Source organism: Haliotis rufescens, unplaced genomic scaffold (assembly GCF_023055435.1).
Source record: "Haliotis rufescens isolate VD_foot unplaced genomic scaffold, xgHalRufe1.0.p SCAF_1, whole genome shotgun sequence".
In the NCBI taxonomy this organism is placed as follows: domain Eukaryota; kingdom Metazoa; phylum Mollusca; class Gastropoda; order Lepetellida; family Haliotidae; genus Haliotis; species Haliotis rufescens.
The window spans coordinates 64664582-64684867 of record NW_025963779.1 but is presented as its reverse complement, the minus strand read 5'-3'; the positions used below and the strand labels follow the sequence as shown (position 1 = coordinate 64684867).

General features: G+C 41.6%; 1 protein-coding gene across 3 annotated transcripts in view; it reads left to right on the top strand.

The window, feature by feature from the left end:
- Positions 1-19738, top strand: part of LOC124142385 (allatostatin-A receptor-like) — a 49327-nt gene extending 29589 nt beyond the window's left edge. For 2 of the 3 annotated variants that reach the window (XM_046510823.2, XM_046510824.2), the window contains exon 2: positions 15710-19738. In XM_046510823.2, coding sequence (XP_046366779.1) covers positions 15790-16815 — 1026 coding nt within the window. In that variant the 5' untranslated portion in view covers positions 15710-15789 and the 3' untranslated portion in view covers positions 16816-19738. Of the gene's footprint in view, positions 1-11789; positions 11809-15709 lie in introns of those variants that run through there. The other variant, XM_046510825.2, reaches the window with a different exon arrangement.
- The last annotated feature ends 548 nt before the right edge of the window (positions 19739-20286 follow it).

Here is a 20286-nt window from a genome sequence, read left to right as displayed (position 1 = left end):
TGTTTTGGTCACTAAAATAATCAGGGGTCTGTGACCTTTGGAAAATTAACAAACTTGAAGAACGTGTCGTGACCAAGCACCTCATCAATCAACCCTCGTAATGTGCGGTCGTTAATGAACATCTGAGTGTGGAGGCGAAATATTTCTTAAGCTGAATTTGTAAGTAAATGCGCAATTCCTTGATTTATGCATACCAATGAAGAAAGAACCATTTCAACACTGTATCTCCAGAACGGTCTTGGTGCCGACTCGAACCTTTGATAGAGGGAGGCGACGAATCTGGGACAGGTTGTGAATGCATAATTATGCATCGCGATGAAGTAGTTTAACATGTAGTTTGTGTGTTATGACACAGATGCCTCACTTTGGCTCGATATGTCACTCTCGTAGGTGTCGCTCACTCTGTGGTGTTATAACTCTCTGAGATGTAGAGCCGCTCTGTGTGTGTTGTAGCTTTCTGAGATGTAGTACCGCTCCCTGATGTGTTATAGCTCTCTGAGATGTAGAGCTGCTCTGTGTTGTGTTGTAGCTCTCTGAGATGTAGTACCGCTCCCTGATGTGTTATAGCTCTCTGAGATGTAGAGCTGCTCTGTGTTGTGTTGTAGCTCTCTGAGATGTAGTACCGCTCCCTGATGTGTTATAACTCTCTGAGATGTAGAGCCGCTCTGTGTTGTGTTATAGCTCTCTGAGATGTAGTACCGCTCCCTGATGTGTTATAGCTCTCTGAGATGTAGAGCCGCTCTGTGTTGTGTTATAACTCTCTGAGATGTAGAGCCGCTCCCTGATGTGTTATAACTCTCTGAGATGTAGAGCCGCTCTGTGTTGTGTTATAACTCTCTGAGATGTAGAGCCGCTCTGTGTTGTGTTGTAGCTCTCTGAGATGTAGAGCCGCTCTGTGTTGTGTTATAGCTCTCTGAGATGTAGTACCGCTCCCTGATGTGCTATAGCTCTCTGAGATGTAGTGCCGCTCTGTGTTGTGTTATAGCTCTCTGAGATGTAGAGCCGCTCTGTGTTGTGTTGTAGCTCTCTGAGATGTAGAGCCGCTCTGTGTTGTGTTGTAGCTCTCTGAGATGTAGAGCCGCTCTGTGTTGTGTTATTGCTCTCTGAGATGTAGAGCCGCTCTGTGTTGTGTTGTAGCTTTCTCAGATGTAGTACCGCTCCCTGATGTGTTATAGCTCTCTGAGATGTAGTGCCGCTCTGTGTTGTGTTATAGCTCTCTGAGATGTAGTACCGCTCCCTGATGTGCTATAGCTCTCTGAGATGTAGTGCCGCTCTGTGTTGTGTTATAGCTCTCTGAGATGTAGAGCCGCTCTGTGTTGTGTTGTAGCTCTCTGAGATGTAGAGCCGCTCTGTGTTGTGTTCTAGCTCTCTGAGATGTAGTACCGCTCCCTGATGTGTTATAACTCTCTGAGATGTAGAGCCGCTCTGTGTGGTGTTATAACTCTCTGAGATGTAGAGCCGCTCCCTGATGTGTTATAACTCTCTGAGATGTAGAGCCGCTCTGTGTGGTGTAATAACTCTCTGAGATGTAGAGCCGCTCTGTGTTGTGTTGTAGCTCTCTGAGATGTAGAGCCGCTCTGTGTTGTGTTGTAGCTCTCTGAGATGTAGTACCGCTCCCTGATGTGTTATAGCTCTCTGAGATGTAGTGCCGCTCTGTGTTGTGTTATAGCTCTCTGAGATGTAGAGCCGCTCTGTGTTGTGTTGTAGCTCTCTGAGATGTAGAGCCGCTCTGTGTGGTGTAATAACTCTCTGAGATGTAGAGCCGCTCTGTGTTGTGTTGTAGCTCTCTGAGATGTAGAGCCGCTCTGTGTTGTGTTGTAGCTCTCTGAGATGTAGTGCCGCTCTGTGTTGTGTTATAGCTCTCTGAGATGTAGAGCCGCTCTGTGTTGTGTTGTAGCTCTCTGAGATGTAGAGCCGCTCTGTGTTGTGTTGTAGCTCTCTGAGATGTAGAGCCGCTCTGTGTTGTGTTATTGCTCTCTGAGATGTAGAGCCGCTCTGTGTTGTGTTGTAGCTCTCTGAGATGTAGTGCCGCTCTGTGTTGTGTTATAGCTCTCTGAGATGTAGTACCGCTCTGTGTGTGTTGTAGCTCTCTGAGATGTAGAACCGCTCTGTGTTGTGTTGTAGCTCTCTGAGATGTAGAGCCGCTCTGTGTGTGTTGTAGCTCTCTGAGATGTAGATCCGCTCTGTGTTGTGTTGTAGCTCTCTGAGATGTAGAGCCGCTCTGTGTGTGTTGTAGCTCTCTGAGATGTAGATCCGCTCTGTGTTGTTTTGAATCAATGAGCTGCACTCTTTACTGTGTTGAGTGGTGGGAAGCCTAGTCTGGTGAAGGCGTTCGCTCGTCACGCCGAAGGCCCGGGTTCTATTCACCACATGTTTACAATGTGTGAAGCGTATTCAAGTTGTCCCTCGCCATTGTATTGCAGGAATATTGTAAAGAGCGGCGCATAACCATACATTCTCACTGCATTGTGTTATAGCTGTCTAAATTGTGTTGTAGCTTTCTGTGTTGTGTTCTCTCTGCCATCTGCGTTCTGCATTCTACGATGCGGCATTTAGTCCTGTCGTTCTTCTCTCGTCGCATCCAGACGTCGCATCCTTCGCACTGGAGTTCGCAATGTATGTTTGCTGCGGTTAGTTGCTGTCATTCTGATATCTGTGACATGTATTTCTGCTGATTTAAATGAGATGTCATATTGCCTTAGTATATTTAGATAAATTGTGATAGTCATGTATAGGATTACTGTTTTACTCCGAGGAGGTTGGGGAGGTTCTGTTCTAAAGGAAAAATCCTTTATATGACTTCTAAAGTCCGGGACAATAAACAGTGACTTATCACGGAGACGTATGAAGATGACAGCTGCTGTCAGATGAGGTGAGGTGAAATGGAGTTTAATATCGCGTTCAAGATTATTGCAGTTATTTAGCGGTGTGCATGCACCCGAGGGCTCGCCCACGCGCGTGTCGCTGCTTGTACTAGTCCGGACTTATACACCGACTTATTAGTGCTAGCTCACTGAGATACCATGCCGCAATTTAACATAATACCCAACCCAGACACAGTATACTGACTCCGAGCCGACCAGTCTATGTTTAAGCCCCTTAATGCCGAGCGCCAGGCAGGGCAGGGCAACAACAAGTACCATCTTTTAACTTCTTTTGGTGTGACGCGGCCGGGCATCGAAACCCGTCCTTCGGCTCTCCGGGAGGACGCTCTACCACTAGACCACAGAGGCGGCCAGGTGTTGGCAGACAGAACGGAAGATCAGACAGACGGGGCAGTGGGTTAGCCTATTGGCTAAAGCGTTCGCTCGTCACACCGAAGTTCCGGGTTCGATTCTCCACATGGATACATTGTGTGAAGCACTTTTCTAGTGTCCCCCTCCGTGATATTGCTGGAAAATTGCTAAAATCGGGTTGAAGCCATACCCACTCGAAGGTAAAGAGACAGATGGGTGATGGGAGAATTTGTTAGAATGCACAAAAGATTTTGATCAATAGACAGCGTTTTAGACTTAACGATATATTGAATCAACTATACGAAATATAATTTTTTGAGCCATAAACAAGCTTTGGACTGACAAGAGGGCGTTAAGTTAACGTTGTCAAGTCAGACATGTTCGTCCGCATCATAAAACAAGATGTCATTTAAGTTGGACAGTTATCAAAACTAAATGGCTCTTCGACCGCCATTACTTATGTTATCCATCATTGTCCCCCGCCTGAAGTTGACAGATGCAGCGAGGAGAAGAAGCTGCTCGGGTTAATTTGCGCCGGATCTTGTTCTAAAACTTATGTCTTCTTCCATACCGTCGTCAATCACTCTGTCACACATACGCTGTATCCTCGCAGCCCCGAGCGTCATCCCCCTACCGGTGTCACGACAGTTTATTCTCGATGGAATAATATCAGCATGGTATCAGAATATCACGCAATTTTCTCAACCCCACAGCTTTGAACTTTATCCCTTAAATGTGTGGGGGGCGGTCGGGTAGCCTAGTGGGTAAAGCGTTCGCTCGTCACGCCGAAGACCCGGGTTCGATTCCCGACATGGGTACAATGTGTGAAGCCCATTTCTGGTGTCCCCCGCCGTGATATTGTTGGAATATTTCTAAAAGCGGCGTAAAACCAAACTCACTCACTCACTTAAATGTGTGGAGGCATATTCGTTTAGGAGGAACATTTTCCATCGACACCGATAGTTCAATCAATTAGGGTGCAACCAGTTGAGGCATATGCTATTTTCAAAAAAAATATATCTTTAGATCATCCTCGATTATCCGGGGCATAATATCTCGATTCTATTATGGTAAGTACACTGGAACCATTCGCCTGTCTTTTTGTTTGTATCTAGATATATGACAGCGGTCTGTCAATAATCGAGTCTGGACCCTCCAGTGATTGAGCATTGATCCACGCAATGGGATACGATGCCATGCATCAACCAAGTCAGCGAGCCTGACCACCCGATCCCCTTAGTCGCCTCTAACGACAAGCGTGGGTTGCTTAAGACCTATAATAATTATTCTTACCCGGATCTTCACATGAGTGGTACTGTCTCTAACTTCTCCTCGCTCATGACAGTTCGTTGATGGGGTGGCTAATTTTGGTCATCAAATCGGCCTCGTAGGTATGGTGACGAATGGATCCGAGGTATAATTGAACCTTCAATTCTCTAGATAACCGAGGATGTTTCAAGGCGGTCTAAAACGTGAACTTGATAAAATAGATATTTTGAATAATTCATTTCTATATTTGTTTTTAATCTCACCATCCTGTCGTTTTGACACCTAATAAACACTGTCTGCCAAAAGAAGTAATAATGAATTTCCTCTAATGTTCCTATTTCAATCAATATATTTACAACACTCTGCAAACATTTCTATTTGGAGCGTGTACATAAACCATTCCTATTCATCACAGGCAATGTACCAAATGGTTTTTTTCCTTTCTCTTTCACCTGCTTTGGAAATATCCCTTAGGCTTTACATTGTCTCTCCACCCACAGACTTCTGTAATTGTTCGGCTGAGAAGGGAGGGCTGGTTGGCTTAAGTATCATTTCGATCACAATTATATAGTTACCTATCAACTATCAACAAAAAGAAGCGTTGCTGGGTCATGGCAGGGTTGCAATTGTCGCCACATATTGAAGGCTTAACGGATGTGTTAAAGCTGTAAATCAACGTAAACCGTCCATTTGATAATTACAGTCAGCCAATCCGGTGTTATGTGTTAAAATGATGAGAGTAAAGATAATATTTATCCACATAGGATGTCATGTAACTGAATAAGCATATAGCTCACAACTTAACCAAGGAAGAAATATCTCCAGAAGTCAGGAAGTAGATGAATCAAGAGATGTGGCCTCTTGCCGGATCTGACCGTTGTTGTTTGGCATCTTTACCCAGATTGAATACTTTTTTATTGCACGTAAGGCCAAAGCCCCAAGTGCATTAACGCCAAATACATAGTGTTCATATCCTGTGTGTGGTTTCTGCAGCTCCATCGAATGACATCATGCGTGAGTGAGTAAGTATGGTTTTACGCCGCCTGTAGCAATATTTCAGCAATATCACGGCGGGGGACACCAGAAATGTGCTTCACGCATTGTACCCATGTGGGGAATCTTCGGCGTGACGAGCGAACGCTTTAACAACTAGGCTACCACACCGCCCCAAGAAGAACATCATGAGACTTCTTGGTTGGTAAAAAGTAAAATTCGGCCAGTAAACGTATCTGTTGATGCTCAAACATATCAAAGATAAGATTTCAAAGAAACTATTTTATATAACTTGACCATTTCTTTCCTCCGGCAATATGAAGATTGTTTTATATGTGGTGTGTAACGCGTTAGGAAGGTTACCTATTGATGATTTCACCTTGACATCGACAACATTTTTATGTTTTCACCACTCAAATATCGTTATCAATCGATAACTTGATAATCAAGTTTTCTAAATTTCCTAATTTGGTTTAACCTTCCGCGTTTGATGATGTGGTACTGACAGACAAGAACATTACGTGTCTCCAAATATTATGGCCGAAGCATTCTATCGTTTAGTTGGACACATCAGGGTGACGTATGTGCACTGTTTGTTCATTAAGGCGCTTAATGTGGCTTGAGTCCGGCCACGTCTGGCGCTGATAACATGTTGCTTGGCCAGCTAGTTTCTCGGTCACATAAAACAGTTTACTGCCATGGAAACCATTGGAATGAGGTTTCTATGGATCCGGACCATAGGCGTCAAGGTGAATGCTTAATAGGCAAAATTGTCCGGGGGCTATGTACACTGCGCATATGATTATCTCTACATACGTAAACGCACCCTGGTTTGCGCCTCCGAATGTGTAAGGGCCACAGATCGCCACGTCTGTGAATTGCGTCCCTTTGTCCGTTCAGGATCCGTAAGTCGTGAGTTCGAGATCTATATTCGTTCCGATTATGATTATTATTCCGTCAGCACAAATTCCGTGAGTTTCACCAAAGTCACTCCGTGCGACTCTACATTAAGCTGAGACACGGAAGTGTAACATTTCAAATACATGTGTTAAACTCATTCACTACCTTGTAAACGCCTACCCGTGTCTAAGGCGTGAAGAGCGAACGCTTTAACCACTAGGCTACCCAACCGCCCCCTGTGTAATTAAGATGAACATTAACTGTGAGTTGGTTATGCATCATAAAATGGGCGTTAGCAGACAATTGATGTGATGTTTGAACCATTTCATTAAACTCTACTCTACTCCCTGATTGAGGATGCCAATTTGACCAAGCTCAGTTGCTTTTTTACACAAAGAGGAAGATACGTAAGGTCCCAACACTAAGACGGCCATGCATTATTATAGAGTTTTATTTCTTAAATAAATGGATAAATGGCTTTATCCCTGTTGCTAAACACTTTGTAACGCATTCGTTCACACAAATCAATACCCATTATTTGCACAGCTGTGACCAGATCGTTAACAGACTCTATATTACTTGAATAATCAGCCATACATAACTATCTGACTAACAAGTCACATAATGGCGACGGTTTCTGATAGGATCTGTAGAAAGACACGGATTTACTCGGGTGTACCATTCACTCACTGCGTGTGTGTGATTGTTGTTTAACGCCGCACTCAGCAGTAGTCCATCTATATGACGGCGGCCTGTAAATAATCGAATCTGGACGGGACAATCCAGTGATTTATATTGCGAGCAACGATCCACGCCCTCGGGGTACGTTGACACGTCATCATCAAGTCACCGAGTGAGTTGCGACCAGCGTGAGTTGCTAAGGGACAATTCTAACCCGGGAGCCTAGACTAACATCTAGTCTCTGAAATGAACACATCTTACAGAATAAAAACAGTTGTTAAGTTATCTTAATAGAAATATAATATAAAAGGAGCCCAGGGACTTTCTTCAATTTCAGAGTAATCTAGACTTGCCAAACACAAAAGACTTGTTAGGGTTGTATTTGATATATTTGTATCAGGGCCTGTATGACAGACTACCGGGTTCCCTACAGGCTCGCTCACACACTCCGGCGCAGTGGTGATTCAGCATAACACCACTGCCACAGGCTAATTTGCATATCACGTGACCGGACTTTTCTCTTGTTTGTAAACAAACGCGCTTTTTCAGAAATCAGTGTAGAACGGACTAATGCAAGTATTTGGGGGCGCTTTACATATTGTTTTGCATAATTATATAGATATGCTACTACAACTGCGACAGTGAGTTGCATGGCAATATATATTTATGCATCAAAGTGGCCGTATCGCCAGCTCTCCGTTGGGCTTCGATGACAGCACGTGGAGCCGTACAACCAATGTAAACAAAGGATAACTACGCAAAAACAAATAGATTTTCACGTATTATGATACTTTCTTAATGAACCGTAAACATTCTTTGACGTTTGTTTATGAAAATGTGTAGACTTTTCAAACATGAAACGGATGAAAGGCATATTCACTATCTTGAATGGACTGTGAAAGATGTGACGAATCGTCACATGGCGCTGGCCTGTGGCAGAGGTACTATGCTGGCTGGCTGCCGGCCGCATAGAACTCTGGGTAGGAGAGTGGCTCGCTCACTGTATTGGGACGGGGTATAGCCTGGTCGTGTAGGGGTTTTTTTCCTTTCAAAAGACCCGGGTTCGATTTCCCAAATGGGATATTGCTGAAAGCGGCATAATGGCATATTCACTCACTATATCTTGCATGTACATTTATTTTTTGAAGGGGGATAATTTGGATTCACTATTATTTCACCTAAATAACTGCGGGGGACAACAGAAGACGTAAATAATAAAGCCATGGGGATGCAAAACAATGGTTGAAAGCATAGACAATGATCCATGGGGGTTCGGTGAAACACAATCAGCCAGGTCACACATTGCAACCAGCCATCCTCAATAGTCGGCTCTTCGGGTGACCTAGTTTGACGAATAGATCTTCAGCAACCCATGCTTGTTGTAAGAGGCGACTAACGGGATCGGGTTGTCAGGCTCGCTGACTTGGTTGCTGCATGTCATCGTATCCCAATTGCGTGGATCGATGCTAATGATGTCAATCACTGGATTGTCTGGTCCAGACTCGATTATTTACAGACCGCTTTCATATAGCTGGAATATTGCTGAGTGCGGCGTTAAACAACAAACAAACTATCAAACAAACCTAGTTTGACCTAGTTTGACACGTGGTTCCCACAGTAAAAAAGTTCATAAAGAGAAACTGTCTGAAATTAACATTAAAATGCCATGTTTGCAGCCACTACTATCACATACATATGTACTGAACACGGGATAAAGATAAAACGGGTATCTGTCACCTGTCCGTGTACTATCAATAATATATTGCCTAATACCTCTTTATCTGATATGCATGTCAGATATGCACGTACGTCAGTGTAACATACACCTTGTATCTTTGATTACCTTGTACCATTTTCTCGGGGCGGGATTTCCGTGCAAATATAATCTTTTTCCTAAAATGCTTGGATGAAGGCGTCTTCGAGATTTACGAAATATATAATAATAATTAAAACCTAGGTATTCTGTAAAATAGTGTCTTACAGCCCAGCATTTCGTCTACTCGATTGTTACCAAACATTCAGCTATATTGTTATTCTTCCATTGTCTACGCCATGACAGTTCGAGCTAACTGTCATGGAAATGCGATGGTTTGATAGGATATGAAATCGTCACTCGATCACTGTCAGTGAGCATCGTGAAATGTAGCAATTGAGCAGCCATGTAATATGATACATCAAAAATACATTTCTACAAAAAAAATAATTAAATGCATTTGCATTCATTTTGAGGCAATCGTGACATGAGTTGGATTCATTTTTGAATTTATTCTCTCGGGTCTGGGAGACAGTAAACTAGGTATTTGTACCGTTTAAAGGTAGTCGTCAATCGTCCTTTTCACAAACGCAAGGGTGTCGGTTTAATTAACCCAAATTGAAAGTAATATACAATCTTTACTTAAAGTGGTCAGAAAGGAAATTCTACTGAGACGTATTTAGCCAGCATCTTACGTTAGGTCTTCCAGTCTTGTAGTGTGACTCAATGACTAGCTGATCGTCAGATCTTCCCCACACAGAAACCATAGAACATACCGTCAATCATCAAGATGCTCATTTGGTGATGAGGCCCTTAAATATCCTGATATGATTCGTATCACGACAAGGTCGATGTACATGTTGGTCTTTAACAAAAACCCGTTGTCCTTGACCTCAAGGCACATTGACCAGGAATCGACTGACCCCGACTACATGATCTTTAGGTTTAGAATTCAGCTGCAAGCTGTGTGGTATGTGTCACTTTGTAAAGTTCACCGGTTCTCAAGGAAAGAAAACTGACGATTAAGTAACTACCCACAAGCATAACGTTGACGAGTTACCACGATTGCCGTCTTTTGAGAAATGCTTTCACAATTGTAATTTGTAGTTCTTTACGTCAATGAAAAAAACTTATTTTACCAGGGCGGTGTTTGGTCTATGTGTAGATATATTTGATTTTACTGTTGATTTGACTAAACTGACGGGGAAAGAAAGTATACACCCATGTTTGATTGTTGCTGAAAACGAAACAAACAAGAAATGGTTATTCCATAGTATTTGTAACGGATATCATAGTTGTATTTGGAACCTTAAATTGGCAGTGTTTCGGTGACTCTTTTCAGCCTAGTAACGTTTTGATAACGCATGTAATTTGTAGGACAAATCGAATTTTTAAGTGTATAAACTCTTCTACTCGACAGTTTATATTAAATATTACTGTACTGTATATGAATATGGATAGGTAGGTCTTGATAAAATATACGATTCTGTTCTAAAAGACGCGACGCTGTGATTTGTTCGTGAAGGATGCAGTGGCTCCTGTTGAGACACCAAAGGTAGATAGTTGACATATATGGTGTCTGTAACTGTTGCACATCATCGTCAATAATATGTCGATAATTATATTGCGATTACCGACTAATTGTCTATGTATGCCTTCATGTTGTTATTTAGGTAGATATATTCTGATTTTAGGAGAACTAAAATCACTTAAAAAGTTGAAGACACCACATAAAATTACCTAACAAAATGATACAATGATGCTGTTAAATGTCATGTGTGATGGTGACATGTTTCTTTCGAAGTCTATCTTGGGGCGCTTGTGGGATTTAAAATGTTTCCGGAAACCTTAAAAGATAAGTAAGAAGATTGCTTTCGAGAACATGTCAACTTGTCGGACACTCCTGTAAGTCTTCTCTCAGTCGGATTTACGTAAAACATGAAACAGAGTATCCAAGTACTTGAACAAAGCGTCTGGGAACCTATGAGCTGCTTGGTGATTGGCATCGATCGGACGCGAGCATGCAACAGGCAGACTAATCTAGCGCGCTCTTCTGAACAGATATTGGTGCATGTTTTGTAACCGCCGCGCAAGTTTAGCCTCAGGAAAGTTTGGGTCATGGGGCTCAATCGTGTAAGATGCCGTATTTTGCTGCGCAGAGTTCTTTACAATCACTTGCTGCGTCGACATTTTAGAAGTATAATGGCGTTGCGTCTCAATGATTTAAAGACATCGCCATCTCTTCTGGTGAATCTCTGTACAGTCGACGACCACATTGGAATAGCCATGTTGATGACCTAATTCAGATATTCGCACGGACAGGGTAAGAATATCATATTTGGATTTTGTTTTCCCATTAAAACTCCAATACAAAAATAAACTGTTAATGACCATGCACTTGTAGTTAAAGTCAGCGATGTAAAGTCGGTTTTGAACACTGGGAAACAAGACTTGCTTTTGTAGAATTGTTTGTCAATTATATCAAATTTCAACCAGCGTTTCCTCAATGAGACTTTCTTCTAACTAAGCAAGGGAAATTTCAAACTCGACAAATGCTCTTGAAATATTGCTCTTAAATGAATCCGGCCAGAGCGATTGTTATCCTCTTGATCAAAACCAATGATATCCGATCCTATTCAATACCTGATCAATATTTATTCTAAAAATACAAGAGATCCCGCTGATCGTTTTCCGCCTGTATTATGTCAATAGATCGTGACCATGTTGATTGTCAAAGTTTCTTGAAGATTTCCTACTGGCTCTCTGTGAGCGGTTTCAAGGCTAATGTAACCTTTTGCCATTTTCATTGGCTTGGAAGGAACTGTTTTGTCATCCTGCAGCGCATGTCATTAGTGATTATGTTTATATAAAAAGGGGGTAGCCCACCTCCATCTCAGTCTCCGCCTTGACAATGATAGCTCGGTGTTCTGCATGCGGTTTCAACGGGCTTGTCTGGTGACTGGTGCAGCAGGTGTCGTGAGTATATATTTCATATGGGATTAATTTCGATTCCGCTGCGATAAGGTTTTTGATGAATCTGCTGTATTCTCCATAGTGGATGGAATCCAACACGCTGACATGTGTCGCGATGGTGTAAATGAACACATGCTGTTGATGACATTTACCCGAGTTAATGGTGCCGGCTGCAGAGGTTGAATAGGTAGTGGCCATAGTGTTTTCGGAACGGGGTCAAGGTCGCAGTTTCGTAACCCAATTGCGTGTTCGATGCTCACGATGTCAATCACTGGATTGTCTGGTCCAGACTCGATTATTTTCAGGCCGCCGTCGTACAGCAGGAATATTGCCGAGTGCGGCGTTAAACAACAAACAAAACAAAAAACAATATTTTCTCACTAAAAGCAGCTGTTTCGTGTATTGTTGCATTGTACTACTGCTAAATACCATACAAGAGCATTTCATTGTTATTTCAAACATTTCAGTAGCTATGAAAGGTGCTATGATGACTGTTCAGGAAAGATATAATATATGTGCATATGTCGCTGTCCTTTGAACGAGCCCTACTGAGATACTGTGTTTGAAGGATCATGTTTATATATATATATATATATATATATATATATATGTCCTCGGAAAGAAATCTATAGCTGTTTTAAAACTGGGATTATATCACCTTCAGTAGCGTAACTTTGGTATCGGACTGATTGCTGAGAGGAGGTGATGACAAAGTCTTCCTGGGGGGCATGATTGCCTAACGGTCTGTAAGACTGTTCGCTATACGGAGTTGCGTCCCATGGATGTGCCAGAATATCATTTCGTGCTTGGGTTTCACCAAAGTAACAAACGTAGAAGAGATGCGTCATTTTAACTGATTCGCGGAAAAAAAACCAATATTAAAATGAAAAATATTATGAAAACATTCAAGAATCTTTTTCGGACTCCATGAGGCTCAGGAAATTAAAAATAAGGGATGTTGCGACCATTACGTATCCATGGCAACTATTTGTTTAGGTACATGGATATGGTAGGTTTATGGCTCACTCACTCACTCACTCACTCACTCACTCGCTCACAAATAGAAATAGTCAATAGTGGAGGTTCCAAATGATGACAACCAATTGAAGCGATAGTCTTTCAACGAGGCTGACACAAAGTTGGCACGTCATCGTTTACGGTCCCATCTTCGCTCCCATCCTCGCTCCAATGTTCGGTGCCCGATCTTGCATGGGCCGGGTAAATGTTGAGCCATATGACATTGCTGATTGCGTTACACAATACCATGCTACTAGTGATGTACTGATGTTACGTGACCAGATCAAGGCCGCCGTGACATGCTGGAATATTGACTGATGCGGCCGTAAACATACGTGACAGTAGATTGACGAGAATGTCAAGAGAGAACAATAGCAGGCACATTCTCATTAAATGTCAGATTTTCTAAATGGCAAAAATGTCAAAACCTGTTTGTGTTAAAAAGTCGTATAATTTTGTATAAATACATGACCTTTATGAAAATACAATACCCGAATCTCTTAATCTTTTTTCTAGCTTTATATGCCAATTGGCAAACTCTACGTCAAGTTTCCTGTTACCGCAGGTAAAACTTATATTTGAGAAAAAGTAGACGTAACAAAATAACTTTACTGATATGAAACAATTGATTTCTACTTTTCTGCTTGCTAAGCAGTTGAGACAGCATCGACATTTGGAAAACAATAACAAAACACTTTATTTCCCCTATCGTCCATGCAATGTCAGTGATATGTATGATACATTACGGTTAAAGTAAATGTTCAAATTGTCCCTGCTGGGTTTTTAATTAAAGTAAAATATGCCCAGGCAACATGTTCAGAGTACTAGTATTTGAAATGTGTGTCTCAAATTCACATACACTTCACGAGAAGCTTAACAAATGCATTCATAAAGCAGTGTCTGAAACTGTTGCATGTAACACTGTCTCCTTGCCTTCTGTTACTAAAATGTCCCTGCTGTTATTAATTTCATGATAACAGCAGGGACAGTAACAGGAGGGAAGTATTCTATGTCATGTTACATCTTAAACCAAGTAACACTCCCTGGGAAATATGTCCCTGCTGTTATTAATTTCATGATAACAGCAGGGACAGTAACAGGAGGGAAGTATTCTATGTCATGTTACATCTTAAACCAAGTAACACTCCCTGGGAAATATGTCCCTGCTGTTATTAATTTCATGATAACAGCAGGGACAGTAACAGGAGGGAAGTATTCTATGTCATGTTACATCTTAAACCAAGTAACACTCCCTGGGAAATATGTCCCTGCTGTTATTAATTTCATGATAACAGCAGGGACAGTAACAGGAGGGAAGTATTCTATGTCATGTTACATCTTAAACCAGGTAACACTCCCTGGGAAATATGTCCCTGCTGTTATTAATTTCATGATAACAGCAGGGACAGTAACAGGAGGGAAGTATTCTATGTCATGTTACATCTTAAACCAAGTAACACTCCCTGGGAAATATGTCCCTGCTGTTATTAATTTCATGATAACAGCAGGGACAGTAACAGGAGGGAAGTATTCTATGTCATGTTACATCTTAAACCAAGTAACACTCCCTGGGAAATATGTCCCTGCTGTTACTAATTTCATGATAACAGCAGGGACAGTAACAGGAGGGAAGTATTCTATGTCATGTTACATCTTAAACCAGGTAACACTCCCTGGGAAATATGTCCCTGCTGTTATTAATTTCATGATAACAGCAGGGACAGTAACAGGAGGGAAGTATTCTATGTCATGTTACATCTTAAACCAAGTAACACTCCCTGGGAAATATGTCCCTGCTGTTATTAATTTCATGATAACAGCAGGGACAGTAACAGGAGGGAAGTATTCTATGTCATGTTACATCTTAAACCAAGTAACACTCCCTAGAAATGGAAGAACATGGCATATTCACTGCGAAGCTGTGAGGATCTTAACAAGTAACCGAGCATGCCAAGTTGATATATGTCGAAATGGTTGGTAACATAGGGGACAAACTTGAACTTGAAAAGAGAGCTCCACTTCAGATCACAATTCGTAGGGCAGAAAGTAGAAATCGGATTTCAGTTCAAAGGTGGTTCTTGGAAGCTAAAGGGACAGTTTCCCAGAAACAAGAAAAACTGTCATTTTCTTTAAAATTTTAGATCACTACAGTATTCCAATATTAAATGCCTGTCTTACATATTATGTGTTGCCACTTATGAAATAATCCATTGCAAATGCTTCCCCTACATTAACTTCTTTTTAATACATTCAGAAATTTAAGTTTCTGCTAAAAAATGTAAACATTGTCTTTTCCCCATGTTTTTAATATATCGTGTTATGAATTATCAAATGTTTATGTTTTGCATAATTTGTTATTGCAGAGTTGAAAACAACAGTTGTATTGTAACCTAAACTTATTTTACATTAAATAATACTATCTGTCATGTCTCAAGATTGGTTCAAAACACGTGAAGATTCTGGGGTAGAATAGGTCTTCAGCAACCCATGCTTGCCGTCAAAGGTGATTATGATTGTCGTTAAAGGAGACTAACGGGATCGGGTGGTCAGGCTCGCTTACTTGTATGTATGTCATGGTATCCCAGTTGCGTAGATCGATGCTCATGATATTAATCACTGGATTGTCTGGTCCAGACTCCATTATTTACAGACCGCCGTCATATTGCTGGAATATTGCTGAGTACGGCGTTAAACAACAAACCCACCAACCAATCAAAACACAAAAATGACTTCTTTAATTTGATACTTGTGTCGCTTGAGTTGAAAAAGAAAAGAATATTTCATGACATTGTAATCCATATAAATCCTTGAATAGATATGTCTGGAGGAAATAATCGAACATTGTTTCTTTGTCACTTTAACTTACACCTATGTTTCTGCGTTTCAGAGTTCCTGCACAACCTTTAAAGTCATCGGAGTGAAATGTAAGCATTACAACCGACGGCTGGAACCTACTTAGATATTTAGATGGATCAGATGATGACGGCAGAACCGGACGAGAGTTTGGCCGAGGACCCTCTGATGGTCCTCAGTCAGGACGTCCTCGTGGTCCTCATATTGATGGGAATAACTGCTCTAGTTGGACTAATCGGTAACCTGATTTTTGTCCGGGCACTGTGCATGTACCGGAACCTTCGCGTCGACGTCTTTGTGATCATGGGGGGCCTAGCTGTAGCGGACATGCTTCATCTGGTTATCGCCGTGCCTTCGCATATGATGGATATACTGCGTGTCCTGGGCGTCATGTCAACATCATGGTGCAAATGCAGCCGCTACCTCATGAACGGTACTTCCTACATAGCAGCATACCATCTGGTTGTCATGACAGTTCTTAGAGGCATCCTGCTGACAAACAGAGGTCACTCCTCGCCAACTGGACGCCATGCATTGTACTGCAGTATCGTGGTGTGGGTGGTTGGAGCCTTGGCGACAGTTCCAGTTATTCAAGTGTGGGTACATGAGGACGACGCATGTCTGTACACGCAAGACGCCGATATCGATAAGGAGGTCTGGCTGACGAGCTCCTTCTCATGTTTTGTTCCCATTACAATGATGCTGTTGATATACGCTACCACGTACTACATTGGGAAGCGCTACTTCGCAGATAGTTATTCTCGGCATGAAAAACAGATGTCCCGATTGGTGTCAGCGGTGGTGCTGAGCTTCGTCATCTGTGAACTCCCCCATCACGTTACCACCCTCGTCTACAACAACGCGTACGACCACCCTGACCACGACTACATCAAGAACCTTTCAGTCATCAATGACTATTTCTTGTGTCTCCTGCTAGTGGATAAAGCCATCCGGCCAGTGCTGTACTCTAAGCTGTCGACGGACCTTGGTGACTGTTTCGACGAGGTCATCAACTGCACCTACTGCCACAGATACTACTCCGACGGCCCACGACGACAAAAGTCTGACAAATCTGCTGCCTCTACTGCCCCACTCACAACAGAACAGCCAGCGGACGTATCGTGTGAAGAAGTCGTTTAAGAAGGCGTAAGGGAATCGAGTTGTTACTGTCACGTCACAGACACGTCCAAACGCTGGCTACGTTCTTTAAGATGGTACATTCAACTCCGATATAACGAATCCGGATAACACGAACCAGTTTTAATCCAAAGGATGGACGTCAATGGTGTTGTCATGCCATTTACGATCTTCGGTTATTACCAACTAAATTGGAGGATACATGGATTCCGTTATTCCTGGAGTTGATTGGTCATTTGGTTGTATTATGCTCGACGTGGCAGCTTTTGACATGCGCAGATGTTGACCTGCGCAGCTATTGACATGGGCAGCTCTTGCATAAGACTGATACTAACTTCAAACCATCCGTATTTACGGGACCCATTGTCTGTATTCTATATGCGGCGATAGCTTATAATAGTCCAATTAACTCCTGATCCCAACTACCAAATGGACGAATATGTTAACTATGATCCAAGCCTTCAAGTGTTTTATTAAGCTTGAGTGTGAGTGCTAGCTTTACCTATCATATGGCAAACATTGTGTGAACTGAAACCCGGTTGAGATTCATGAGCAGAAAGCTTCTATATAGAACTATGAAAAACTAGCTCTCGTGTCATGACTTTGTGCTCTATGTTCGTATATGTGCGTATTCGTGTATTACTACAGTACTTCCAGTTTATATATCCTGAAATTTGCCAGTGATTGACGTGTCCGGCATCTCTACATGTGTTCTGCAAGAAGGGCGTTATCGTGACGTCATTTGCCTGTGACGTCATTGCGTATTCTACAGGGAAGTTATTTCACAGGTGCTGTAGTGTATTAAAGTGGGCATGTTTTCCCCTCTTCCGCAGTGACAATATCACGGACAGTATTGCATAATTAATTCATTCAATATTATTATGATCATGGTTATTATTCAGTGTTTTCAGTCTCTAGAGGCTATATGTCCTCAACCTTTACCTCAAGTGATTGTGGTAAGAATATTACAGTGTCAGAAATTAATTGTTTTTGTTCGGGTAGGCTATGTGCATGTATCCGTATGTGTATTCGGACAGGTTCTCTTGGATAAGCCTTGAATCTAAGGCTCCATAAGTCTTTATGCAACAATAAGATGTCATTATGTGCCTTTTATCAGAATTAGAAAATTCATATCAGGGAATTTTTTTTACGATAATTAAGATTAGCGCTCTGATTAACAATGAGTAAATTAATGAATGGCCAATGCTGTTACACAACAACTGTCCATAATGGACAGTATTTCACTTGCCAATTGCCTCATATCACATTTCTGTTGGTTTGTGTTTGTCATTTAAGTAACAACTTATTGTGTCACCTTATTTTTGCTGAACCAAAAGATTTGATAACATACAACTCAACTTTTGATAGGGATATTTGTATGTTACCATGACATACAAAACTGATTCTCATAATATGTCGAGTGTATATTTATATAGAATGACATATCCGAGTGTCCCTATCAAAAGTCTAATACTGTATAATACTACCGTTCCCGGACTGCAACCTTATTCCTCGTGGAAGTGTGGAGGGGGGCACTGCAACACCTCACTTGTGTTGTCTGTGTACTGGTCAGGTGGTCAATTGGTTAAAATGTTTGCCAACGACCGGCGTTCGATTCTCACACATCAATGTGTGAAGTCCTTCTCTGGGGGTATTTGTGTTTCAACGGGTAATCAAGGCCCGTAAGCTCTGAAAACAAATATAATAAAATGTGAAAACTGCCACCCAATCTATTTTCAGAGCTAAATGTATGGTAATAGAGAATTTGTAAAGGATTAGATTCCTTCAGACGTTTTACTCAATCGTCTACATCAGCAGTTTACTGTATGCTATATTTCTTTAAGACCCGTTTCAGTGCGTGACACGCATCATTATTGTGATACCCACGTGTTTGCAACGTGTGTTTTGCCACCCCCAATAACCTGGTTACCTCTGTGTGATGCGTCCAAGCCCTCTGGATGTTTTACTGTTATACAATAATAATTCATCAGCGTCACGAAGTCTTAAAATGTTCCATTCACAGACTCTGCGAATCCCATATTTACAGAGACAATATCATGAAGAATTATTTTCCGTTTTTAAACATTAAATTATTTTCTTTGTTCACGGCTTTGCACAACGGAATGATGCATAATTAACATAGTGTAAGGGGTTGCATCAATGAAGTATGGTATTAAATGAAAACTATTATTAAGGTGTTGAGCCATAAATTGAAAAGGTTAATTCATTCTCAACATACCCATTGTACACAACTATTGTCTTGCAGCAACATCATCGCGGTACCACGGACATGGCAGGATACCTTGTACCGTAAACCTACAAACATTAGTTTCATATGGTAGTGTAACGTAAAACCACGTTTATGTCAATAGTCGTTATTAGTTTTATCGTACTTGGAACCTCCGTGTGTCGTAAGCTCAAAATCGCAGGCGCCAAAAATAATGTATGTCTGGTTCATTAAAGGATCGACTAAGGAGGTTTCCACTGTATTCTGAAAAGATGCATACCCAAACCGATGGGCTGCAGATCCAATGCAATACAAACATCAATTTGTCTATCATATAAGTGAGTGAGTGAGTTAATATTTAACGTCACATCGGCAATATTGCAACCATATCGTGACTATCTATCATATAAAGCTTCAAATGATACACTAATGAAACATACATTAGGGCTGGCTATTTGATGTTCTGTAGGTAGGGGAGGGCAGGAGCAGCTATTTTTCCGAAAATGATGGAAGCGAATTCCAAGTGGTATCGAGACATATTGCTTGTGGTCCCAAGTAATGTGTCTTGCTCTTCCATTCAGAGAAACAAATCGTTTGTTTTGAAGAAATGACTGAGATAAGTATTGTTCTGCATAAAAATCCCAGGTCACCCTCCCCGATCAACCACCATCCCCCTAACATACCCCCCCCCCCCCCCCCCCCCCCCCCCCCTCCCCCAAAATCATTGTTGGTCCCTCATTTGTCAGAATCACGGATTGGGTATTTACTATTCATATGTGACATTTCATCTATGAACTTCTCAGCTTGTTTACTGTTTACGATAAGGTGCATGTACTTCCTACACTCTGTTAAACATATTACTTTCTTGTTGTGAAAAAGCCTTTGTTTGTTTACATAACAGAGAGAGGCATAATTTGTTACATCAAGATGCGAGTGAACTGTATTCTAAAGCATACTGAGAGGAAAAATATTCAGTAGTTAGATCAGACCCGTTTAGACCACGATCGTCAGTGTTCTATAAACTTCAAGACCATGTGTACATTACCTTGTTGATCTATCGTAGGAATGGAAAATGTCAGCATTATGACATATGGGATGCTTCGGTAAATCTCATGGACGTGCGATGTCCCATTACGGCACTGACCGATGCTAATGTGGTTAACTTTCTATTTTCTATTCAAGAACTATTAATTTGATGTGTGCATAATATTCCTGGGTCCTGATATTTCGTGAAAGCTCAGTGATTT